This window comes from Vigna angularis, chromosome 6 (genome assembly GCF_016808095.1).
Source record: "Vigna angularis cultivar LongXiaoDou No.4 chromosome 6, ASM1680809v1, whole genome shotgun sequence".
Classification (NCBI taxonomy): Eukaryota; Viridiplantae; Streptophyta; class Magnoliopsida; order Fabales; family Fabaceae; genus Vigna; species Vigna angularis.
In genome coordinates, this window is record NC_068975.1 from 11,104,012 (window position 1) to 11,130,133 (window position 26,122).

General features: G+C 33.7%; 6 protein-coding genes across 7 annotated transcripts; 3 read left to right on the top strand and 3 right to left on the bottom strand.

The window, feature by feature from the left end:
• Positions 1 to 7,376: 7,376 nt before the first annotated feature.
• Positions 7,377 to 8,055, top strand: LOC128197498 (uncharacterized). Its single transcript, XM_052879552.1, has 2 exons — positions 7,377 to 7,943; positions 8,050 to 8,055. The coding sequence occupies exons 1-2, from the start codon at positions 7,377 to 7,379 to the stop codon at positions 8,053 to 8,055; spliced, it is 573 nt and encodes a 190-aa protein (XP_052735512.1).
• Positions 8,056 to 8,185: 130 nt separating this feature from the next.
• LOC128197499 (uncharacterized) lies at positions 8,186 to 9,131 on the top strand. Its single transcript, XM_052879553.1, has 3 exons — positions 8,186 to 8,626; positions 8,700 to 8,891; positions 8,967 to 9,131. The coding sequence occupies exons 1-3, from the start codon at positions 8,186 to 8,188 to the stop codon at positions 9,129 to 9,131; spliced, it is 798 nt and encodes a 265-aa protein (XP_052735513.1).
• Positions 9,132 to 9,383: 252 nt separating this feature from the next.
• On the bottom strand, positions 9,384 to 10,199 carry LOC128197450 (uncharacterized). Its single transcript, XM_052879400.1, has 2 exons — positions 9,737 to 10,199; positions 9,384 to 9,657 (listed from the first exon to the last, which is right to left on the bottom strand). The coding sequence occupies exons 1-2, from the start codon at positions 10,103 to 10,105 to the stop codon at positions 9,472 to 9,474; spliced, it is 555 nt and encodes a 184-aa protein (XP_052735360.1). The 5' UTR covers positions 10,106 to 10,199; the 3' UTR covers positions 9,384 to 9,471.
• Positions 10,200 to 10,216: 17 nt separating this feature from the next.
• Positions 10,217 to 12,202, bottom strand: LOC128197500 (protein MAIN-LIKE 1-like). The gene is made up of 4 exons (XM_052879554.1): positions 12,182 to 12,202; positions 11,165 to 11,499; positions 10,406 to 11,068; positions 10,217 to 10,318 (listed from the first exon to the last, which is right to left on the bottom strand). The coding sequence occupies exons 2-4, from the start codon at positions 11,495 to 11,497 to the stop codon at positions 10,217 to 10,219; spliced, it is 1,098 nt and encodes a 365-aa protein (XP_052735514.1). The 5' UTR covers positions 11,498 to 11,499; positions 12,182 to 12,202.
• A 2,809-nt stretch (positions 12,203 to 15,011) lies between these two features.
• Positions 15,012 to 19,181, top strand: LOC108344869 (protein SIEVE ELEMENT OCCLUSION B). Of its 2 annotated transcripts, none has more exons than XM_017583390.2 (7): positions 15,012 to 15,234; positions 15,745 to 15,837; positions 16,090 to 16,517; positions 16,707 to 16,801; positions 16,944 to 17,083; positions 17,452 to 17,934; positions 18,309 to 19,181. In XM_017583390.2, the coding sequence occupies exons 1-7, from the start codon at positions 15,034 to 15,036 to the stop codon at positions 18,918 to 18,920; spliced, it is 2,052 nt and encodes a 683-aa protein (XP_017438879.1). In that variant the 5' UTR covers positions 15,012 to 15,033; the 3' UTR covers positions 18,921 to 19,181. The 2 variants fall into 2 exon arrangements, with proteins under 2 accessions (XP_017438879.1, XP_017438880.1); XM_017583391.2 differs by having other exon boundaries at positions 15,748 to 15,837.
• A 1,634-nt stretch (positions 19,182 to 20,815) lies between these two features.
• Positions 20,816 to 24,784, bottom strand: LOC108343814 (ankyrin repeat-containing protein P16F5.05c). The gene is made up of 7 exons (XM_017582205.2): positions 24,568 to 24,784; positions 24,225 to 24,333; positions 24,036 to 24,123; positions 22,050 to 22,114; positions 21,697 to 21,765; positions 21,574 to 21,623; positions 20,816 to 21,127 (listed from the first exon to the last, which is right to left on the bottom strand). Exons 2-7 carry the CDS (start codon positions 24,300 to 24,302, stop codon positions 21,004 to 21,006), a joined length of 474 nt encoding a protein of 157 aa, XP_017437694.1. The 5' UTR covers positions 24,303 to 24,333; positions 24,568 to 24,784; the 3' UTR covers positions 20,816 to 21,003.
• Between the last annotated feature and the right edge of the window lie 1,338 nt (positions 24,785 to 26,122).

A 26,122-nucleotide genomic window follows, 5' to 3' on the forward strand; every position in this document is an offset into this window, starting at 1 on the left:
AAGCTGCCATTAGAAATTTGAAGATACAAGTTGCTCAACTAGCTAAGAAGTTGGAGGAAAAGTATGAGAAGAATTTTGGGGCTAATACTGAAGTTAACCTTAAGGAGGAATGTAATGTCATTATGACTATAAGTGGCAAGATGTTAAATGAGAGAATAATTGAGAGAAAAAAGAAAGATGAGTTGAGTGAAAAAGAAGAGAGAAAAGAAGAGGCTGAGAAAAAGAAAGAAAACGAGAAGGATGAGGGGGAGAAAAAGAAAGAAGAAGAGGATGAGAGAAAAAAAGGAAAAACAATTGAGAAACCCCTCCCTTACCCAAAAGTTTACTCAAGGAAGGAAACAAAGAAGCAATTTGAGCGTTTCATGGATACCTTCAAGAAATTGGAGATTACTATACCCTTGACTGAAGCACTACAACAAATTCCTGCGTATGCTAAATGCTTGAAATAGTTTATCACTAAAAAGAAGAAATATCTAGATGAAGAAACAATTGAAGTGCAGGGTAATTGCAGTGCCATTATGTAGAAGACTCTCCCTCCAAAATTCAAAGATCCGGGAAGTTTCAATATCCCTTGCACGATTGAGAATAATGATATAGGGATGGCTCTAGTTGATTTAGGGGATAACATCAATCTGATGCCCCTATCTATGCTCAAGAAGATCGATGGTCTAGAGGTCAAACCTACAAGAATGATCTTGCAAATGGCAGACAGGTCCATCAAGCATCCTTATGGTGTAATTGAAGATTTTGTGATTCAAATTGACAAACTCAAATTCCAGTAGATTTTGTAGTGATGGAAGTGGGGGAAGATGTAGATATCCCTCTCATTGTTAGATGATCATTCATGAAGACAGCCAAGGTTGTCATTCATGTAGATGATGGATTTTTAACGTTGAAAGATCAAGATGAAGAGGTGAATTTTAATGTCTTTGACGATGTGCATCCAATTCAAGTAAAACAGACTAGTCCTAAAACAATAGATGAAGTTCTATCAGTGACTAGTCTACCTAATCAAGTTGCCAAGTTGGTCAAGAGGATGGAGATAAGGAAGAGAAACTAGATCACCAAGACTCGATGCTGGACAATAATGAACTCAAACCTGGTAAACCAATGAAATTCAAGAACAGGTTATGGGTTATCAAGGCTATCAAAGCAAATGGAATTCTTGAGATTGAGGCTCCTTATTCTAGGAGAGTCAAGTTGGTGATTAGGAAGTTGTTGAAATTATGTTGATGTGATGAAAGAAAGAAGCACGCCAACATCAAAAATCCAAATTGAGCATAGTGGTGTCAAGCTAATGACGTTAAACAAGCGCTTACTAGGAGGCAACCCAACTTTTCTAAACTTTTATTTTTAATTAAGTTAGTTGTTTGGTTTTGATTTTTTATTATTTGAGTGCTTGAGTGTTTTTAGGTTATATGTTGCTTCTCCCGGACTTCAGTGCATTTCACTTGATGAGTTCATCATTCGCATGTCTTGGCCTGGGGACCAGGCCCAAGCTAGTGGAGGAGGTGGCACGTCCGGAGCCGAAGCCATGGCAGAGGCTGATTTGGAAGAAGATTCAGATGCCTTTGAGGGGAGTGATGACAGCATCTCCTGTTTATGTTATTTTTATGCATGTTTGAATTGTGTTTATTTTGTTTTTAATTTTAATTGGAGCTATGCACTTGGTTAAATTGATAGTTTGTTGCAATGGTTTGGTGTTAAGTGATAAATTGTTTGATTGTAAGAAGTAAGATTATCTTGTGTTTGCCTTATTGACTTGTGATTCATGTTGAGTTAATGATTGCTTTAGCTCTTGAGCACAGATGGTGGTTGGTCATAGTTGTTTAAGATAGATGCATGGTTTTAATTGTGATTATTTATTTTGTTGATATAAGTGTAAAATATGTTATTGTATGGTTGTTAAATTTATGATGTCCTGCATTTTTAATGTGATGAGTTGGCTTGTTGGTAGAAATGTGTGTTTAAGATTGAATGAATATGAGTTCAAATATTAGGGAGATAAGTTTATGAGAAAACTTTAATTTATTTTAGTTATATTTTTGTCTGGGGGCAATAATGTCTTTTCCCTTTGTATATTGAGGAGCATCAATTAAATGTTGAAAAATAAAAGCTTAGAGTTTAAGGAAAACGTAGAAAGAGATATACGTAACATTTGAGAGAAAGTAAAATTTGAGAGAAAGAAAAATAAAGCAATGTGAAGAGAGATTGAAGAGGAGAACACTTTTTTAGAAGATAACAGAAACGTATGTTTGTGGTTGATTGATCTTCATCCTTAAAGCTTCATAATGGCTAAGGTATGTGAAGCTTACCTTTTATTTTATTGTATGATGAATGTGAATGTATGCATAATTTTCTTTTGTTCAATTAATTGTTGTGTAGTTGTAATTAATTTGAATGTTTAAGATTATGGTTAATGATTATTGTTGTGATGTGGTTGAATGAATATGGAATTTTGATCAATTATTGTAAACCAATTAACACTGAGTATCATTCTATTACTACACAAATGGAATTCACGTGATTAAGATCAAAATGAGGGTTTACGGGTTTCTTTAAAGGGTTGATTAGGTTTAGGATTTGGGTGTTGCTCCCTCCACCACCACCCTATACTTCCTCCACCTCCCCACATTATTTTAAATACAATTATATCCTTAAGTTAAAAAGATTTTTACTTTTACCCTATTTTAAATAATTTGAAACCCTAATTTTACTTTCCCAGCAACCACCCACGGAACTCTCTTCCCCTTTCCCCATTTCCATTTCACCTCCCTACCTCCCGCACTTTCATTCCTTTTTCTTCCCAGTTTTTTTTTTTTGGTTTGAAAGCTTCCATTGCCGCCGTGGTGTGATGGAGCGTCGCCGTCGTGGTGTGGAGGAACATCGAGGAGCGTCCAAAGCATCAACCAGCGTGAGGAAGTATACATCAACAGAGGTAACATCCTTCAACGGATGTCCCCTAATAAAACAAACTCTAAAATAAAAAACGTAACCTTTAAACAGAGGTGACATCTTCAACGGATGTCAACATCCGTTTAAGGTAAAACGGATGTCGACATCCGTTTTTCCTTAAACGGATGTTGACATCCGTTGAAGGATGTCACATCCGTTTAAAGGTTACGTTTTTTATTTTAGGGTTTTATTTCAAGGTTTATTCGAATACGAGGAAGCACGACACACACTGCATCACTCCACGCATTGCACCACTCAACGCACTGCACCACGAGAGCGACACTGCACCACGAGAGGGAGACTGCTTGATAATTCTTTCCACCACCACCAACATTTGCAACTTGTAGTATCTCACAACGACGAAAGAAAGAGAGGAAGAAACATAATGTTAAAATGAAAGAATATTATTTTACTCATATACGGGACTAGAATAGGTTATTAGTGAAATAGGTTGTGAATGGGTAAAATTAAAAGATAATAACCCTAAAAATAAAATTTTACTGAGGGACAAAATAGTAAAGGGGAGGTGGAGGGAGAAAGGTGTGGTGGTGGAGGGAGCATTGTTATTGGAAGCTTTTTTTTTAACCTTAATCAAAGTGCAGATAATTTATTTTCCTAAAGCCCAAATTTTGATCTCTTTTCTCTTTCTGATTTTAAGTGGGCTTGAATCAGTGAACCCAATTAGGGGTTCAGCCCTTTTCGTTTCGAAGGGTCACCTTCAGTGGCTCATTTTGTCCTTTCTCCTTCTCCTCATCACACTCAAGCCAGAAGCTTGAAGTTTCTGCCTTCTCTCCACCACAGACGACCAAGTTGGGGGCGAGGATGATCTGCGTCTTGAGCAAAGGCAACGACCTTATGGCGGCGATGACGGAGTGATGGCGCGGCGTTCCTTTCTTGGCGTGTGTGCTACGGTGGTGAATTTTCGCGACGCAAGCTTCCTTCTCCTCCTCCTTCTCTTGTTTTCGTTTGAGTTTAAGGGTTTCCTATTTTATTTCGCGTAAGGACGCAGGTCTGGGTGCGAACGGTGATGACGGGTGAAGATGGCGATGATGTGTGGTGGGGAAGACCGACGCAGCAGCTGAGTTAATCTTCCGATTTGGCATTTTAGGGTTCTGAAATTGGAAATTTTGGGAATTCTTGATTCTTGCGTTTTAGGGTGGGAAATTAAGATTTTGGAATTTCAAAATGATTGAAATTGGGGTTTTTGATCTTGTTCTGTTTTTGAGTTTAGCAATGATGGAGTTTTCATTTTTGATATGGGGGTGGTTCTGTTTTCACGTTCTGGGTTTTCTGGGTTTCACGTTGGAGGGTGTTTCTATTTCGTTTGGGGTTGTGGTGGTTGTTGGTTGCGCGGTGGAGCCGCTAGGGTTGCGGTGGTGGTTGACCGTGGAGTCTCTGGGTTTGGTTTAGGAGGCTGGCAGGTTGATTTGGTTTGACTTGAGTTGGGCCTGTAGGCCAGTGTTGGATTTCTTGTTTGAAATTGGGCTGGAGCTAATTTGGGTGTGCAGGACTCATAATTTATTTCGGTAATTAATAAAAATAAATTGAAAAAGGGTGAGAAAGGAAAACATTAATTTATACAAATTATAAAATTATTATTATTATAATAATGGAAATAAAATTGTTATTATTAATTGAAAATAAAAGTAATTGAAAATAAAATTGGAAATAAAATTAATTAGGTTTGAAAAGAAAAATAATGAAGACTTAATGAATAATGGTTTAAAAAGGAAATAATGGAATTACAAGGGTAATAGATTTAATGAATGAGTTATTCCTCTTCTCTTGATGTTAATTAGTATATTGTTGTGATTTACTTATTTTTGTGAAACTCACGAGCTATTTATATTGGATTCATATTGAATATCGATGAAACTTTATATGTTAATGTGTGAATGATGAAAATGGTAGGATGGATAGTATTTAGTTTGATTATTGATTGATTTTGGTTGACTTCTTGTATTGTGAGATCTAGAACTAATAAGTGAAGATAATAAATTGAGTTACGAATTTTAATATCTTGAGGATGAAGTTGAAGTCTTGTCAGTGGTATATACTTGAAGAAAGGGACGTGTCTATCTTGTACCTGTAAATCCTGAGTTTTAGACTATCTAGTGTGTTATGAACCTGTATGGGGAAGCTACAAGTGGTGTGATTATGAGCCTGTATGGGGAAGCTACAGGTGATGATTATGAGCCTGTATGGGGAAGCTACAGGTGGTACGATTATGAGCCTGTATGGAGAAGCTACAGGTGGTACGGTTATGAACTTGTATGGGAAAGCTACAGGTGGTATGGTTGGGTATAGGAGACAGACCAAGGTCCTTCTTGATGATGTTGGGAATTTGTAGTGACAATATGTTGATGACGTTATTGATAGGATAACGTTGATGGTATAATCGTGATAGGGTTAATGAGGATACTGATGATGGTAAAAGTGTAAAAATGATTATGTAAGTATGATAGCTTTGTAGATTATTGATTTATTATTGAGTTGTGCTTGTTTCCTATGTACAAATTTTACTGTCATTGGTTGTGCTATGGTAGCTTACTCATATTTGTTTGTGTTGTGGTTGTGTGTATGTTTTGCGATGATCGTATGACATTTGGTTATACGGGAGCAGGGGATGTTACAAATGCTCCAGATGCATGATAGAGACGCGAAAGTGGGAAGACGACTTGGGTTATTTAAATCTTTTGTGCTATAAATTTTAGAGACAATGTAATAGGGTTTGTTTTCGTTCGTCTTGAATTTATTAATTTCAGTATTATATAAGTTGATTTCCGAGATGGTATTATGATTTTAAAAATTTAAAATTTTTTCTCGTAACCGAAACATCCAAAAAAATCGCGATGTTACACATAATATACATTAGTGAAGTTTGATAGAACAAAAATTATTTCAATTCATTTCAAGCAAATCAGTTTTTGGTTTAGTGCAATTTTTTACCATACATTTTAGTACAATTCATTTTGCCCACCCATAGTTCCTAGAGACATGAAGCATGGTGATTTATTACATGGCAGTTTAGTTTAGTTCATATTACAGTGCAGTTCAGTGTAGTGGAGTTTGATAGAATAAAAAATAGTTCTCTTCAATTCTTCTCAACAAATTATTTGTTAAGTTCAATTCAGTGCAGTTTCTTTTTCCCACCCGTTTTTGACATTGGAGATTTGTTTCCTTCTTTTACTTAGCTGCAACATGTCATAAGACACAAGCTTGAAAGCTTGCATAAACAAACTGATCAAATAATACAAAAAAATCATCAATGAGCATCAAAAGGCAAATTAAGAGAGCTAGCCTAAAAATATGGACCCTTGATGCTTCTTCAACTTGGAGAGGTTTCTACCATTTTGATTTCATCCCATGATTATGCTAAGGAAGTGATGAAAGCCCATGATATTAACTTTGCCACAAGGCCCAAAGTCTCATCTATTTGGGAGTTGCTCCCTCCACCCCCACGCATCTCTTCCTCCACCTCCTCTTTACTTTTTTGCCCCTTCCTCTACCTTTCCTTTACTATTTTGCCCCTTAGTAACATTTTATTTTAAAAATTATTGTTTTTTAATTTTATTCATTTATAACATATTTCAGTGATAACCTACGTAGTTCTTTGTATGAGTAAAATATTTTTCTGCAAAGCTTGGTGATCGTGAAAAGAATTATCAAGCAATCTTCCTCTTGTTCTCGGTACAGTACGTGGTGCAGTGCGTTTATGGTGTAGTGTTCTTATTGTGGTTCCTCTCCAGGTACGTAGTCATAATCCTTCCTATAATCCCAAACCCTAAACGTTTCCCATACTTCCAATAATCTTTTTAATATCTAAGCCTGTAATCTTTGCATTAGGAGTAAAATAAAACCGAAACGTAAAAGGGAAACTGTTTCTGGACGGATGACATCCTTCAACGGATGTTGACATCCGTTGAAGGATGTCATCCGTCCAGAAACAGTTTCCTTTTAAGTTTCGTTTTTATTTTATTTGTTTATTTTATTTACAGTAAGTTATATTTAAATTTATAATTTTAAATGTTATATATGGTTAGTTTTTAAACGTAATAATTTTGTTAAAATATGAATTTGTTATAGATGATTTTTGTATCTTTAATTCTTTAATAATTTGATAATTATATAAAAAAATTATTTATTACTCTATTTATATCAAATATATAATTTAATTATATTAATATTTTTATATTTGTTTGATTAATTATTAATTATGTTAATAAGGGTCATTATAATTTTGTAGGTGATTATTATTAAAAATGAATGAATATCTTCATATGGATTCTCAGATTGGTTGTAGTTTGAAATCTGATTTGTCTTCATCAATTAGCAAAGTTGTAGAGAGAGATTTAACAAATAGATTTACAACAAATGAAATATTTCATTCACGGGAGCACTTAATTCAATGGGTAAGAGGGATGGCTTTTGATTTAGGATTTGTTGTGGTAATAGTAAGATCTGACATAGCTACTGGTGTACGGGGAAGAAAAACGTATGTCATACTTGGATGTGAAAGAGGGGGAAAATATAGGAAATACAAAGCTGATGCAGTGGCTAGTGTATACGGCACTCGTAAATGTGAATGTCCGTTTAGATTAAAGGGTAAACCATGTTCAGATGGGGCCGGATGGGTGTTGAAGGTGATGTGTGGACATCACAACCATGAGTTGGCTGAAACTTTAGTGGGTCACCCTTATGCTGGCAGGTTAAATACGAGTGAGAAGTCATTACTGGTTGATATGACAAAGAGTAAAGTTACACCTGCAAATATTTTATTAACACTCAAACAAAATAATGATCGAAATGTCACAACGATTAAACAAATCTACAACGCAAGGCATGCGTATAAACGATCATTAAGAGGGTCCAGAACTGAACTACAACAACTTATGATGTTGTTGAATCGGGATAAGTACATTCACTGGAGTAGGTGTGCTGATGATTCAAAGGTTGTTACTGACTTGTTTTGGACACATCCTGATGCGGTGAAATTGTTAAACTCATTTAATGTTGTATTTATGATGGATTCCACATATAAAACAAATAGATATAGACTTCCGTTGCTTGAGATTGTGGGTATGACGTCTACAGGGTTAACCTTCTCAGCAGCATTTGCTTTCTTGTCTACTGAAAGGCAGAGTAATTTCACATGGGCTTTGGAAAAGTTGAAAGGTTTATTTTTAACATCTGAGGGTGGTCCTAAATTGTTTGTCCTACATTGACATCAATGGTCCCTCCATTACATAAAGTCAAGACAAAGGGTGCACAAAAAAGTAAAGTTAAACGAAGTGAAAGGTCTACTACGCGGGATCCATCATATTTTGAGTATGTGGACGCCTTTCATTCAACCATAGAATCTTCATCTGTGAGAAGTAAATTACAATCAAAGCCAAAAGCAATGAAGAAAAGGAGAGTTCCAATGATAGACCAGTTTCATTCTACTACTCACCCCTTCATTGTGGACGTTGTTGATGTTGTGGCTGATGGTCACTATGGGTATAGATGCATTGCTGCGTTGTTGGGACTCGGAGAAGATTCATGGCCCGTTGTGAGGAATGAGTTGTACAAAGAACTGAGTGGATGGCGTGATGAATATGCAAGCCTAGTAGGAGGCTATGATAGACTAGAAGAACTAAGGTCCTCTTTGTTGGTGCAGTCACTGTCTGCGGTAAGTGTTTCCCGTTTTATGTAGTTTCTTTATTGCACAAAGGGTTTTTTCTAACAACTTTTATTCATAACAGGCTAACACGAGCAAGTGGATGACATTACCAGACATTGGTTATGCAATTGCTAACCGATATAACGTTATCTTAGTGTGTTTGTCATACTCTCAAAATTATACTATCTTTCCACTACGTTCCACACCACCTTCTGATATCACTCAACATCGCTTAATTTGTATAGGACATGTTCATGGATGTCATTTTGTGCAGGTAAGTGCATTTTGTTATGAATTTATTTTAAAATTACTTATCACTCAATTATATTTTGTTATTTGTATAATGTAGGTTAAGCTACAAGAAGGTTGTCCGTTGCCCACGGTGAATATCATGTCCTCAACCCACTGTTATCCTGAGGCACGAGCGTGGTCATCTATTTATACTAGTAGGATGCACGCATTTGAACAGTTGATGGACATAATAACATCTTATGTTGACTTAGGTGATTCATGATATTTATATTATGTATGAAGATATGTAGAAATACACTATTATATTTTGTTATTTAAGTACTTATTGTCAGTATTCATGATAATTATATTTTTATTATTCGTGATATTTATGTAGTATTTATTTATATATGATCATATTTATATTACTTGTTGTTAATTAAGTTCTTTTTTTTTCCACTTAAACATATAAATATTTGATCATCTACATAACCAATATAAAAGAACATGTAACTCAAAATGAAAACATTGAAATTATAAGAAATTATAAATGTCTATTACAAATACAAAGATAATTTAAAGTCCTGTAATACATAATCAGATAAAGGAAATATAAAGTCCTATCAATTAGACGTCGACCGTCTACCACGCACATGCCTCTGCTCTCTCCTAGGCGTGGAATATTCGTCGATGCCTTCATTAGCAATCTGAAGCAGGTCCACTGACACCTGATGTGCAACAGTACCCTCGGTGACATGACGACACGATATCAAGGACTGTAACATTCTCGCCATTCGCCTAAATCTAGGCTGCATTATAATTATATCAAACAATTAAATAAACAAGGTGATCAAAATTTAATAATATAAGCAATGAAAAATAATATACCAGGGCGCCAGATGGTGAAGGTGGAGACGATCTACGATGGGGTCGTGCCTCCCGTGGAACATCGGGGCGTTGTCTAGGTGCAAGAGCCGGTCGCGCGTCATCTGCAGTAACAATAATATAAGGATGCGAAACCCTTCTGAACCACTGAATGTACCCATCAACACAGTCAGAAGGGGATGCTGCATGTCTGACATTACTCACAACGTGAGCTCTGAAGTGCAACCACATATGATCAATGGCCACTACATCTGCATCTGGAACCGTAGTCGGTGATCGTGGAATGTCTTGCTGAAACCCAAATTGCCTCAGCACACGCTCAGGCAAATGACGCCAAAGGGTGTCACCAATCCGAATCCATCCAGAATACATACAGATGCCGAAGAATGGCCGAATGCCTCGATGCCCCTCATATGGATGCCATACAACTCCACTGTATGTCAGCGCATCCAACTGTGACCGAATCTCTGCGAGAGTGGAACTCTATCTAGGGCTCTGCCACCTCATGGCACGTGGTGTGGTATCATCGTAAGAAGTCACCAACCGCCTCCTCCCCAAGCCAGGGAAATGTTCGTATATCCAACTCTAAAAAAATAATCATTCAATTAAATTACATCCATGTTCGAACATGGAAATAAATACATGAAATAAATGTCAAAGTTATAATTGTACCTGAAATAGAGTCAAATATCCAGCCATCTGCTTCGTGGACGCGAGACTCGCATCCCCGAGCTGCTCGTACAAATAGGCGAGTGCAGCAACACCCCAGGCATATCTGCCACACGCGTGTACGTCTCTAAATAACAATAAGTAAGACACGCGTATAGAACTGGCACTCTTATTTGCAAAAATCGTACATCCTACTAGATGCAACAAATATGCTCTAGCAGCATAGTCCCAATGCTGCGACTCACACCTCTGAACATATATCTCTCTAAGCCAGCTGAGTCTGACTTTCGGACCACGTGCGTCCTCCATCTCAGCACCTGCTGTGCCACCATCAACGCCGAGCAGTTGCACAAGGGCTGTACGAGCCTCCTCAAACTCCAACTCCTCCAAATCACACATTTGTCCCATCACGGGCAGGTGAAGTAATGTCGAGACGTCATCAAGAGTAATCGACATCTCCCCTATAGGGAGATGGAAACTACTGGTCTCAAAATGCCACCTCTCTATGAATCCGAGGAGTAACCCCTTATCAACGTAATCATAACAAATCCCTGTAAGAGGCATTAAACTGGAATTCAACACAATGTCTTGAATTCCCTCGTGGCATGGTCCTAACTTATTTACTTTTTTTCCGTGGGAGATCAACTTCAGTGTGTCCCCTCGATCCTACACATCAATATTTAATAAATTTTCTATTAAAAAAATAATAAAATAAATTTTCTATTAAAAAAATAATAAAATAAATTTTATTTTTGCACTCACCCGGCCTTGGGAAATAGCATAAGCTACATGCTGAACATAGTGCGTCAGCAATGAATGATCGTGTGGACCTCCAGGAAATCCAGCGACATCCTCTTGTATGTCATGAACATCTGCATGCTCCTCTCCATGAGTCTCATACGCCTCATATGTTTGTTCCTCAACGGCTCGCTCCTCAGCTATGGGGTCATGCTGGATAGGAGCTGCCCGACTTCTACGAGCAGAAACGGTAGGTCTTCTCCGAGCTTCGCCCTGCGACGAACTCTCTCCTCGAGAACTCTCTCCTCGAGAACTCTCACCTCGAGAATTAAAAGATGCACCACGTGTTCTTGCCATTTCTAACAATAATTTGTTTATTTAATTTCAAAAATTAAAATAAATTATTGTTTCAAATATCATTAATAAACTATAAAAAATGCAATTCAAAATAAATTAAACTAATAATAATTAATTTATTAACTTACAACAAAAATTAAATAAAAGAAACAATTAGCTAATTAATTAAAATAATATATTTAAATACATTTCCATTTAATTATTATTAAATTAATTATTATTACAAATACAAATTTACTATAAATAAAATAAATACAAATACAAATTTACTAATATTAAATAAATTAAATTGATAATATTTATTTTAAGAAATAAAAATAATTTAAATATATAAAAATTTTCGTATCTAATTCTTAATCAATTTATTTACAAACTACAAATAAAAAAATTTATAAAATATTCAAATAATAATCTAAGTCAAAAAAAAAATTTAAAAACATTTAACAATAAATATATCAAATATATAAATATATATTTCAGTTATAATAATTTAAAAACAATTAAAAAAGTAAAAAAAATTCAGCAGAGCTGAAACGGATGTGGGATATCCGATTGGCCTTCAACGGATATCCCACATTCGTCGACGGAAGTCGGACATCCGTCGAAGGCAAATGGATGTCCCACATCCGTTTCAGCCTTTCCTGCACAGTAACATCGTCGACAAGCACGGGGTGAAAGACCAACCTGGGACGCAGATCTGCTCGTTTCCTCCGCACCAGTGTTGCTCCACACCAAACGGTCTTCTACAAAAACGATAAACAAAGAATAAATGGAGAAACAAATGGAGAAAGAAATGGAAAAAAATGGAGAAGTTGGAGACGGAAGTGAGAAGAGCTTATGGAAGTGAGGGAGAGTTACGAAAGTGGGAAGTGAGAAGTGAGAGATGAAAATGAAAGGTTGGTAGGTTTAGGAAAAAGTAAATTTAAATTAATTAAAATATTAAAATAAAAAAAGTAAAAAAATTTAACTTTAGGACATAATTGGAATTATATAAAATTGGGTTAGGACATAGTTGGAATTATATAAAATTGGGGAGGTGGAGGGAGAAGCATGTGGGGGTGGAGGGAGCAACACCCCATCTATTTATATACTCAGTTACAACTAAACATGCATAGCTTTTTCTTCTTAAGGAAATTATTGGAGGTAGGTAAGAAAAATTTCTAGGTTATAGCTTTTAAGCCTAAAACATGTCAACTACCAGCCAATCAGAGAAGACGAGCTGTTCAATCTTGTTTATTGGATAGACTCGGAGAATGAATCCCTCCTTAACCTCACTGAAGTTGTACATTCATCAATTTTTACAATTGTTTTAAGCTCTACCTTTGGCAAGAAAGGCAAAGACAATGACAATTTTATATCAGTAATTAAAAAAATGATGAAAGTTGAAGGAGGTTGTGACGTTAGAGATTTCTTTCCTTCTGGTACTTGGCTGCAAAATGTCGTGAGACATAAGCTTGACAAACTGATCAAATAATGGAAAAGATCATCAATGAGCACCAAGAGGCAATGTCTCATGCAAAAGATTTCCAAGTAGTAGATCTTGTGGATGTTCCCATGCAGTATAAGATGGCAGCCAATAAGATTTTCTCTATAACTAGTTTTTGTTCAGTGTAATTTTTAAACGTGCAGTTTAGTGCAGTTCATTTTACCCATACGTAACTCTAACTATTATTAGTTTGAAAAGGAATTTGCATTTTTTTTATTAGTTTAAAAATGAATTTATACTAAGTTTTATATAACTAATCTAAAATTTTAAAGTATTAATTTATCAGTCACGTCCATTATTAAATGTCATAGAAAATAAATCAATCTTTCTTTTAAAACATATTTTACATGTGTAGTTATTCTAATTTTGTAACTTTTCTTTCCAATAATTATGTACAATTTTTTGTTCAACTAAATTACTTAATATTTTACACTAAATTTCAGTAATAATGTATTATCCCAAAAAACACTAGAAAGGGGTTTTAAATGATGTTTTAAATTTTTTTTTTACAAAATAATGTTACGACTTTTGAAAAGGTTAGATTGTCTACATTAGTTATCAAACACTTATGTCATTAAAAGAACTTTTTGAAAAATGTTTATTGAGCCAAACAATTGTACACGATGTTTACAAAACAGAGCAATAATAGACTAAGATACATAGTTACAACTTTTTTGCAAAACATGGTTTAATAATTTTTGAAAGGATTAAACGGTCTATAATAGTTATAATTAAAAGAGTTTTTTGGAAAATGTTTATAAAGAAAATTAATAACAATACATTTATAAAGCAAAACAATAAAAAATTAAAGTAAATAACAATTCGGTTCAATTAATATTACAATAATTTATTAGTTCATGTAGTTAGATAAAATAAAAAATAGTTCACTTTAGTTTCTCAGTTGAATTCAAACAAATTTTTTTGGTTCAAAATAGTTTTTAACTGTTCAATTAAGTGCACCTCATTTTGTGCATCTCTTGTATAAATACAAATTAAACTTAATATCACTCTGAAATCTACAATGAAAAAGTGTGGGATTAATTTGAGGCTATAATTAAATTTTAAACGAACCATTATAATAAATGTCAACAAGTATTTATTTTTTAAAATTTAATTATTAGGTATATATTATTTTCAAAAGAAGTAATCATGCTTTCAAACAAACTGTTAACCAAACTAATATTTCTCATTTAATGAAAAGAAAATTTTAAATTATTTTGTCAAATATAAATCTTTTTTGAATGCAAAAGTTATATATATATATATATATATATATATATATATATATATATATATATATATATATGTGTGTGTATATTTTAAAATTCATACAAAATTTCATGTGGAATTTATAAGTTAAATAAAAATTAAATAAATTTAAAACTATTTGGTAAAAGAAAATATTTTAAAACATCATTCTTTATATTATTAGTCTTTATATTATTAGTCACTCAAAATAATTTTCCCAACAACCAATCTTGTACTAAAATAAAGGGCCAAAGCATATAAAAAGTACTTCTAAATGGAAGCAAATTCTCCCTTTATGATTATTTTACTTGTATTGGTATCAGTGTATTTCTAAGCTCTTAAAAAATGCACAATCAAACATATTTTTGTTTATTTAATTAACCTTAAACTTGAATCTTTTTCTATTCTTTTGATAATAAAATATATAAAAGGGCAGAACTCATGATAGCAGAAACACTCCGAGTATATTATTTCCTTTATTCGCAATTTTACCTTTATCTTTTTGAAAACACATCACTCTTTACAGTACTGTTTGTTACACATTCTTTCCTTCAAGGTTTGAATCGAAGTAGGTAAGTGAGTAACTCTAGTTTGGAAAATTATCAGTTACACCCTTTATGAGAGCAAACTTATAGGTCACAAAAGCCACATGAATTTTGTATTATGTAATTCATTCTCTTTCTTGATATATACTGAAGTTTGTTAGTCATTATTTTGGCTTTTCGTTTTAAACTACAGTGCTTTTCTTCACTGTATAAATACACATTGTTGGCTTTCAAATATTTGTCTAAAGAACTTTAACATGTCGTCTAAGCAAGTTTCCAGTAACACTCTTCTTCAGGAGAAGCTGTTGCTTAACCCATTTGATGTCAATGACGATCAGATGTTGGAGAAAATATACATGACTCATTACCATTGTGTTGAGAAGTACGACGTTGGATCTCTTCACAGTATTGCTTCAAAAGTGATCGACCACTCAATTGAAATTGCTCATTCGATCAAGGTAACTTCACTTCACACACTCTTGTATATATCTTATTGAGTGTAATGAGTTATTCTACAAAGCATTTATCTATTCTTAGCTGAACTTATCTAGTCTCTTGGAATTGTCCAATGTGTTATCTATATGTTCAAATCCGATGAGATATTGTTCTCTTTGAAATTTGAAATCTAGAACTCCTGTCACGGTTTTGGTTTAGAAAACACTTCAAAAGATTAAAGAAAGATGTATTTGTGATATTGGAACATTATCTGTGGAACAAAAACTCCTTTAATCCTCAAGTGAATAATTGTTCCCGGAGCCATTTAAATAGATCTCTTTGTTCAACTTTCTGATGTAAGACAAAACAATGTCAGAAACTCCATGCTCCAGACTAAATTCTGTAAAAAAGAGAAACTAAATGCAAAAGTATACTTTTTTAATAATTTGTCACACAAATCTACATATTCAAGTAATATATAATGATTGTAAGTTATAAGTTCTTTAACTAAGCGTTGACAATTTTATGTACAGCAGAATGGGGAACAAAATGAACAAGTCAGAGAAGAAAAGGATACATTAATATCTTGCCCTCGACTCCCTACCTTGAAGCGAATTTCTTGCCAGGTAAAGGCAGAATCAAATTTAAGATTTATTTCAGAATAGAAAGAAGCTATTTAACCACTGAGTTAACTCTGGTTATCAGAACAAGTAATAATTTCTCTGAATTAAAAAGCATACATTCCTGTAATAAATAACAAATGCACTCATCAAAATAGAGACACCGAAAATGAAGCATGAAATAATATATGATAACAATTTTTGAGTGGTGTTAAAGTTGATAAAAGAGAGAAATTTAACAAGTGATTTTGGTTGCAGATGATTTGCACGGGTCGTGGAGAGCAATATGCCCATCAAACAACGATGTTGATCCTTGAACAGCTGAGAGAGTATTCCTGGGATGCAAAAGCAGTGATAGCTCTGGCGGCGTTTGCTCTTGAGTATGGCAAGCTTTGGCAACTCGTCCCTATTCCACGCGACAAACTTGAAAAATCATTGGCAGAGTTGAATGGACTTCATAGCATCATGGAAAACATGCAGCAGCTAGATCACTTCAACAATTTGGTGAAGAAGGTTATGGAAGTAGTTAAATGCATCACTCATTGGAAGAAGCTCATTACTGGAGACTATAACGTAAAGGATGTTCCTGGTTTGACCGACACTTTGCATGAGATTCCTGTTCTTGCGTACTGGACCATTATTACCCTGGTCACTTGTACAAGCCACATTGATTTCTTGGGTGACAAGTAAGTTTTTCTTATTAACTTCTTATTTTTATAAAATATGAAACTTAGACTCACACTTAAATTTGACATATAAAATTTGAATGTTAATTATAGACTTGAAGTTAATTATACACATGAGAGGATCCAAATCTATTCTATGTATATTAAAATTTTGTATAATAACTCGTAATTGCAAATGCTTGGATTCAGGGGATACAGATATGACTTATCCAAATTTGACTATAAGTTGGACTACATTCTCAAAAATTTCAAGGAGCATCAGGATAAGTGCAACACACAAATAGGTCAATTACGTGTTTAGTGTTTTTGCAAATCTTTTATATGAACATTAGAAGCATGTTTTCCCTTAAATTCTCTGAACTAGTAAAGGTGATAAATTGAACTATAGTTGGGGACAGAGGTAAATGTTCTTTGTGTTGAATGCAGAGCGAATAAAAGATTATTCAAAGCGGAAGGATATTATCAACAATTCAACTGAAACTGACATTGTAAAATATTTGGAAGCTCTTATTGTTGATCCTCAGGAGCCAAGACCAGTAGTGTATAATGTTCTTGCCCAAAAAGAGGTATCGATTAAAGAAATATCTTTAATTATTCTATCTTCACTACTACTATTTTCTTATACTTTTAGTATTAATCCAATGTATATAGAATGTTTGGTTATTCGTTTTGTCTATACAACTATAAAACTTTCATTTTGCTTCTTATCATTGGAATCGTTCTTTAATTTCACTCATTTCGTTTTAATTCCTTTTACTCTTTGAAGGGATTAAAAATGCTGTCCAGAAACTAAAAAGATTGTCTTTAAAAGTAAAAATAACAATAATGAGTGATTAAACTCGGTGTAAACAAAGGGTTTAATCATTACAGTATCATAGTGTTGAGTACAATAACAAATTCATTGTTAATTATTATCTGCTTGACTTATATACAGGCTGGAATTGGAGTGTTCAAGAACAAGTATGTCTTGTTGTTTATTTCGGGCACTGACAACATTGACTATGAGACTCAGCTTTTGATATCAATCGATGTGAAATTGAGGGAAGAGCCTAAAGAGGTAGAAGGTTACAGAAAAGAGGATTTCAGTATTTTGTGGATCCCCATTGTGAGTGTTTGGGATGAAGAGCAAAGGAAAAAGGTAGAAAATATTTCTGAGGTTGGGTGGTTCGTGATGAAGGAATTCAAATTCAAAACAGGTATTGATCTTATCAAAGAGGTATTCAACTACAAGGGTAACCCCATTATCTTGCTCATTAGTCCTCAGGGTAAAGTGGAAAACCCTGATGCAAAACAAATTATTTCCACATGGGGGATTGAGGGATTCCCTTTCAGAACCTCTGACCATATTCGACTTACTCAGCAGTGGAACTGGTTTTGGACTGAAATAAAGAACGTCAGTTCAACAATAAGGGAATTGGTAAGTTCTACAAACTAATGCTTGTTCTGTTTGGTACATGCATAATTCATTGATGACTGTTTTTTTTATTGTTGAATTCTTCCAAATTAAACTGCCACACTTTTAGTAGTCATGTATCAACGAAACCTGTAGTTATATTTTCATCTACAATCTCAAAGGCTTGTGCTTGCATCCCCATGTTTTCTTGGCATCACATTCATTTGTAATTGGTTTAATTAGTAATTTAGTTTTTATATTCAAATAAGGAGTCGATTCAGTAAAAAAAACAATATAGTGACCAACAGGGACTGTTACATCTTCATTTACTAGTTAAGCCATTGTAATTTTAGATATCAACACTAAATAAAACTGTGTTTTTTGTGTCGGTAACCCAGATCAACAGGGACTGTTACATCTTCATATATGGAGGTACCAACAGCAAGTGGATTGAAGATTTCAGCTCAGCTGTGGAGAAATTGAAAAATAGTGGAACTTTCAGCCTAGTGGAAACCACAATTGAGTCCTATAAATTGGGAAGTGAGAGTCCCAAGAACGTTCCACGCTTCTGGATCACCATAGACAACATGCTTGCTAGCAGGAAACGAATAAAGAAGGGTGATGCAGAAGTGGAAGACTCCACAACAAGAGAGATTAAGAATTTGTTGTCCCTCAAACAAGATCCTAATGGATGGGCCATTCTTACAAAAGGGTCTCACGTGAAGCTTCTAGGTTTTGGTGATGCTATGCTTAGAACTGTCATGGACTTGGAAATTTGGAAAGAGAAATTGGACCATGAAGTGAGCTTTGATGTAGCTTTCAAGGATTATTATGAGAAATGCGAGTTTAAGAGTGTTCCTAAAAAATGTGAACATAGGGAATTTGCTAATTACCCCACGGACATTCTAGCTCACTTACCATGTCCAAATAAGAAGTGTGGACATGAAATGGGAGTAGCTTCTGTTAAATACAAATGCTGCCATGGTCTTGAAACTGGTGACATTGCCTAAGACAAAATGCATGCATTAAACAACTCTCACTCACGGTGGCTTAAATTTGGTTTCGTTTCATGCATTAGACTTCCTTAAGTTTGGCTTAAATTTGCTTTAGTACATATTCATTTTTATGCCTTTTTTCTCAGGTGCGTATTATTTATTGAGTGAATTGTTTCGAAAGAATAACTGGTTGTGCACAATCATGTTCAATCCCTTCTTGCTACCCAAGCTCTTTAGTTCAGTTAAATATATAACTATGTTCTTTTATTCAGTTAACTATTTGACTCTTTAGTTTTTTAAATGCATATTATCTAAAATAAGATGTAACAAAAAATAAGAAAATGTAATATGGGGACACGAAAAAGAAACAAAATTTTGAGTGCACCTGTATGTATGAGTATCTAAAAGAAAAAGTTCAACAATTCAATTTACTTATGTTATATCTCAGATATAGTAATATTAATCCTACGAACTCTGTAAAGAATATAGTATCTAAAAGATGAAGTTAATGCTAGAAAAGAATACTTTCCCGTCCAAAGGAAGAAGAAGTTGAACGTCTTCAATGTGAAGTTGAAGCAAAAGCTAAACAAAAAGCCTCTGTTGTTAAGCAAAGGCTGAAGCCAAAGCATTATCATCTGTTATCAATCTGTTGAGAGTCTTGAAGAAGCTGGGAAATGGGATGATTAATGACATTCAACAACAAAATATGACGATGGCTCACAACTATCAAGCTTCTATGAAGTAGTGGCCAACCTACTGTGTAAAAGAGTTGGTGTTTGCCTGGTTAAGCAGAGTTTTGTTGGATGATAGAGGCCAAAGCTCAAGTGGTTGACTAGGAGAGTTTAGACTCAGATTTTTGGAGAAGTATTTCCTTCACATTGCAAAGTTTGTTAAGGAAATTGAGGGAGATGTTACTGAGTGCATATGCCACTAGGTTTTAGTACCTAGTCAGATTCTATTCTACACCCAAAATCCAAATATTTAGTAAATGAATTCTCTCTCTACTTTGACCACAATTAAACTTTATATAAGCTTTGGAAACTGAAGCAAATATGAACCTGATCATGGATTCTAGTAAGGTTCATTAGTTCAATTAAAAGTGTATAAGTTAATATAAGCAAATTTAAATATATAGTATTCTTTTACAAAAATTGTAAAAAATAGTAAAGAAGTCTAAATATAACGTACTGTGTCCAGTTTGAAAATCTAGCAATATAGAATACAATGCCATTGAAATAAGCAAAAATAATATATACATAAAAAGTTATGATCAAAACAATAAACAGATTATATAAGCTAAAAATATAAAATTAAAACAAATATACATTAAACCTAATTTATAATAAAAGAATTATTTGAAAACTAAAAATATTGTATAATAGAACTATAATTATTTGTACAAAACATATAAGTTAGAAATTTGTTCTGGCTCATTCCAAAAATCTTATTGTAATTTTGTTCTAGGATTCCTGTATTGGAACAAATTCATATTTTTTTCAAAATGTTTGTTCCAGAAAGTGTCTCAAAAAGTTAATTCTGAAAAACATCTTATGTCTTTCGAAAAGTTAGTTCAAGAAATGTTGTTCTGGAAACCTTCTTAAATGGATTCGTATGGTCTACAAAAGCTTGTTCTAAGAACCATGTGCTGGAAATCCTGAAGTAAAGTTCTACTCAAAAAAATTCAAAAAGCTTATTGTAGATTGTTTCTGAAACAGATAATCTAGCAGTCCCTTGAGTAAGGATAAAATATCATTTTAAAAATTATAATTATCCAGTTAGAAATTATAAGGCGCGGGAAGAAAATGAAGAAAAACATTAAGGAGAGCTAATTGACAGCTAAACCAATTTTAACCCACCTAAGCATGCTGCGGAGGACAGATCACGAAAAAATAAAACAAAAACAAAAAACGAAAAAACATCTAAATCTTTTGTTTTATGCAATTAATATAAATAAACATTTAATTACAAGATATAAAAGGTTTTGATAATTAATTTTAAACTTTTGTTCACACTAACAATGTAAACATTATAAGAACACACGTATAACTAACTATCACCAAATTCTCATATTAGAAGCTACTCAAGAGTGACATAAACTTCAGGTTTCTTGTTCAGAAACCATAGCACCACGAAGTTCAACTAGTGCCACAGCTTCATTGGTTGCATCCATCACTTCTAGCTTTCCCCTACTCACAGCTTCATCCATTGGGGTCCTCTCGTGCCTGAAAAATGTCATTGCCAAAACAGATGCATTTCAAGGACAAGATCTAAATTAATTTCAGAAAAAAATAAGACATTGAAAAATAATTTTACCCTATCCTCCAATCACAAAATAACATTTATGTTAAATTTGTTGCCTTTTACAATAATTACCATAAAAGTCATGCCAATAGCGATGTATGATTCAATGGCAGGGTAAAACTATTTTATGTTGTCCGTACATGAGCATTGTACTTAATTTAGGAACTTTGTTCTACAATGGAATTGAAATTTTAATTTGAGATACATTAAACTTTCTTATAAATCTTTATCAGGAAGATTATTGATATAAGACTCCAACTCTAATTAAAGAACATCAGAAGCATTTAAGAAACTATGTCTAATTTTTGTCTTATAAGAAACTCACTGCATATCTTAAAATTCTTGAGGCTACGGTAATATAACAAACCTGTTTAAAACACTGACATTAGCTCCAGCTAATATTAGTTTCTTGACAACCTGAAAGGTATTCCATGTCAAAGAAAACCATGAACTGTAAAATAAGATGTCACTGAACGAACACGTTATTTACCTCAACATGCCCATTGAGACACGCCCAATGAAGAGGTGTATTTTTTTCCTCATTAGGTGCATTAAGATCCTGTTCACAAGCACAAGCACATGCTTTAAAACCTCTAATATGATTGGATGTTTGGAAGTGAGAGACAGAAAGGTAGGTAATGGTCAATGAAATCAGACAGTGAAACTTCATCAAATATAAAATGCTAGAACAGATTTACTCAAGGAATAAGTTGGTAACGGCCAGCGATATGACTTGATATCAGACAGAAAGCGTCTACTTCTGCTGTAGCAATCAACCAATGGCTCACTCTGATCACAAAGTTAAGAAAACCATATGAGAATGTTTGAGAAAAAGCCACTTACCACTCCTTTAATGATTAGATACTCCACAATATCCACATGTCCATTAGCCGCAGCCATATGAAGAGCTGGATGCAAACATCAGAGGAGCAAAGTCAAGCCCACTTGTACAAGATCTCATAGGTAAATTATTTCTGAATTTTCTCAAGAGAGAAAAAATTTATCTCCTAGAAAAATTGTATTATCCCTGGCTGCAGTTTTGAATGCCCTCTTTCAATATGAAAGTCAACTTATTCAATCAATATGACCTTATGACATGGGATCTCTCCTCACAAGCCCTGCATCTCAAGACCTCATCCAAGACAAGCTTTAAAGTCAAACTCTATAACCAAAGTCTACCTTCACATCAATGTTACAAAACTCCAGGATCCTAAGAGGATAAAACATCATAATTCGAGCACCGTAACTTGACTCGAAAGAGTTACAAGTATATGAAAAATTATACTCAAACAGCATGCGCATCCATTAAAAATAATATAGATGATAAAAATAACTCATACATTATAAGTCTTGAGTAATAAAATTTAATATATAACAATTAAAAATAGGTTCATAATTCATAAAATGCTCATGCATAAAACAACTAATAAATTCATAAATGTTTAATACAAAAACTATCCAAGGAAATCATTCATATTAAACTAGGATAATCATTGTCATCCTCCATGTGATCTTCATTTTCATTAATTCGTCTCCTCCATGACCTTCGTCATCATCAACAATTGGAGGAACCTCCAAATCATCTATAGGTGCAACAACACCACCTCTACTAGCATCTTCGCCTTCTCCAACTTCAACTAAATTGTCTTCATCTGAAGCATCCAAACTTGAATTTGCTTCATTCTCCTCCTTAGTCCATTCATCATCAAAAACAAGATCATCAATGTTAGTCTTTCCTTTTCCTAACATCCTTCTTCAATCTTGAATAACATCACATCATTCATGGTCTTTTGTTTTAAACGATTCCTTTTCTTGGTGTGGACCTAAATAATTATAAAGCTAATTAACATGTCAAACTAGCCTCTCTAATAATTGTAAAATCAATTTCATAAATTTAAATTCTTAAGTTCTCAAAAAACACTCCAATTATGCTCACAACCAGATGAACTACAAGTCAAACCCAATACTTTAATTGCAAATCTTTGTAAATCTAGATGTTCGTCACCATATGATTCTCACCATTGTGATGGAGTTTTGGTTTTAAGTGCACATTGAGCTATGGGACTATCAAAAGATCCAAATTTGCTCTTGAAATACTCAATTTGGGCATCAATCTTATTGATCTCATCAATGTCTCCCATCAACCTATCCAAACAATCATACATTCCATGTTTCACCTCATAATCAGCTTTAAACTCAGCATCATAGTGCACCATGAGATTAAGGTAATAGCTTGCAGTATGAACAAATCGGCAAGCGAAACAAAAACAGGTGAGAAGGATAATAAAGAAGCAATTAAAACACAGTGTAAAATAGATAACAAGCATCATTGACAATGAAGGCGAGCGCCAGGGACTACGAAGACCGCAATCACTAGGTACTACAAAGGTGGCAACGGTGGTTGTGACTCGTGAAGCTTAGTGTGTGCCTTGTGGGTCTTCTCTGTTTCTGAATCGTGAATGCAACACTAGCTGAAAAAAGGTAACAAGTGTTGGGTCTTGTCTTGGGTAAGGTCAGGTCATTATTTTAATGGGCCATCAAACAAACGGATCAACATGGCCAAAAATCCCTCAGTTCAATGAGCATCCTGCATACTTGCTCTGATTTGCGCCGATCCACCCTCCACGTCAGCTTGCTTCAACCTCCACACTCACAGAATCGAGTGAGTATCCAATTTTATTCTCAATTTTAACAACATTGCTTCATATCCTTTTAACACATTAATGTAAACCGCTCATAATGTTACAATCCACTCTAATTTTATTTAAAACTAAATTCAATTATTTGACAGGGCCTGATAATGGGTTTTCTCACAGCTTTCATACATACCTGTTCTCCCCTGATCATCCTTGGAATCAAGAGGAACCCCATTTGCCTCTAAGCTCTTAACATCATCCATGTCATTATATCTTACAGCCTGTAAAAAAACCATCAACACTCAACATAACAATTGATCATACTTAAAAATTAAACGTGCAAATGAACTTAATTTAACTTCATTTAATTTAATTTTGTTACATCAAGCAAGGCTTCGACGCTATCTGACGTCGCTTTGGAGGGCGCTTGAAGGGCTGTGTTGGCCTCCGCCACACCCATTTGCAGTGGCAACCCTAACTTCAACCTTCGGCTAAGATAAATCAAAAGAGCGAAAAAATGTCAGGGGTTGTTTAAACTGTTATCAAGGATACTCATAGGGGTTTAAACTGTTTATCATAGGTTACTTAAAGCGGTTTAACCGATTATCATATGTTACTGGTGAGTCGCCGAAGGGCTACGTGCGCGGAGGTCAGGTTAGGGTTCAATTACTTCTCTTCTCTGCCAGCGTCGAGTGAGAGAGTTCAGCGAAAAGAAAATAGTGTACCTTCAAGGAGATTCGGCAGGGAAGAGGTTCGGCAGGGAAGAGGATCGTCGTCGCAGAGGTTCGGCAGGGAGGAGGATCGTGCGGCAGCGATCGCTCTTTAATGGTGTGTTCGCTTGAACTTGAACCTAAATTTCTGTTCACGAGGAATTGCAGAGAGGGATTAGAAGATTAAATCATGTTCGTTTATGAGGATTTGAAAGCAATGTAAAGAGTTGATTTTTGACATACATAATTTTTCTTATCATCGCTTACGTGCTTAAATTTGAAGGAATTTAAGAGGAAATATCCTTTCTACTCTCCTATAATTTCATAATTCCAATTTTGATAGTAAATGTAATTATATTATAATCAATTTTAAATTAAAAATATTTTATTTCATATAAAAATGTAATCTTGTAATCTAAAAACGTAACTAATATGTTTTAATTAGTAATAAATAATAATAATAATAATAATAATTATACCATGGTTAAATTATATTCTTAAAATCCACTATTTAAATAAAAATAATATTTAAAGAAAAAATAATAATTTTCTAAAAGAATATTCTTTTAATTTTTTTATTAATTTTTTTTCTATTATTTAAAATTATTTTTATCAAAAAGTATTTTATTAATTTTCTTTAAAATTATATTTATAAACTTTAAAGTATTTTTTATATTCAATTTACTAAATTACTATCCTTTTCTTATTATAAACATTTTTACAATTAAATATAACATTAACAAATACCATTTTATATTACTTTAATAACTAAGAGCATTTTGATAATCTTTAACGGTCTGTTCACTTGAGATGAATTCACTATTCTCTCTCTATTGCTGCATTTGGTTCCATTTCTTTTCTGCAACCTCGTTTTTTATTTTTTCTTTTGGGTTCTTTGGATTCTTCCATCTAATACTTCTTTCAAAGTATAGTTTTGAAGGAAAATAAAAATTGTATTTTTACCTAGAAATGGAAAAATTATGCTGGAAAATAAAGCTAAATTGGATATCAAACAACTACACGATTAATGTTAATCATTCTCACATGCGTGACAAATAAATAGATATCACTTCGTACTAAATTATATTACAATTTAATTCTACAATTTAAAATATATTCATTTTACTACAATTTAATTTTTATAATTTTTAAACATTAATTTTAACAATTTTTCATAATTTTTTTCTCTTTATAAACATTTTTACAATTAAATATAACATTACAAAATAACATTTTATAATACTTTTATAAGTAGGGGCAATTTGGTAATCTTTATTTTCTACCAATTAAATAAATTTTTAAAATCTATCACATCAATCAAATCCTACACTAATTCTCACAAACTTTACTTCCAAATCCACTCTCAATTAACCACAAATCCACTAAAAAAACAACAAAAAAATTACCCTCAAATCCACTCAATCCATTCAAATCATCTCCCCCAAATACCTTCAAAAGAACACACCCTAAGGGTTCGTACTTTTCATTTGGTTTAAGTGGGAGACACCATTTAATTCTGACTTAAAGCTACTCTTCCATTGAATTTTCTAAAAACAAAATTATTATTTAA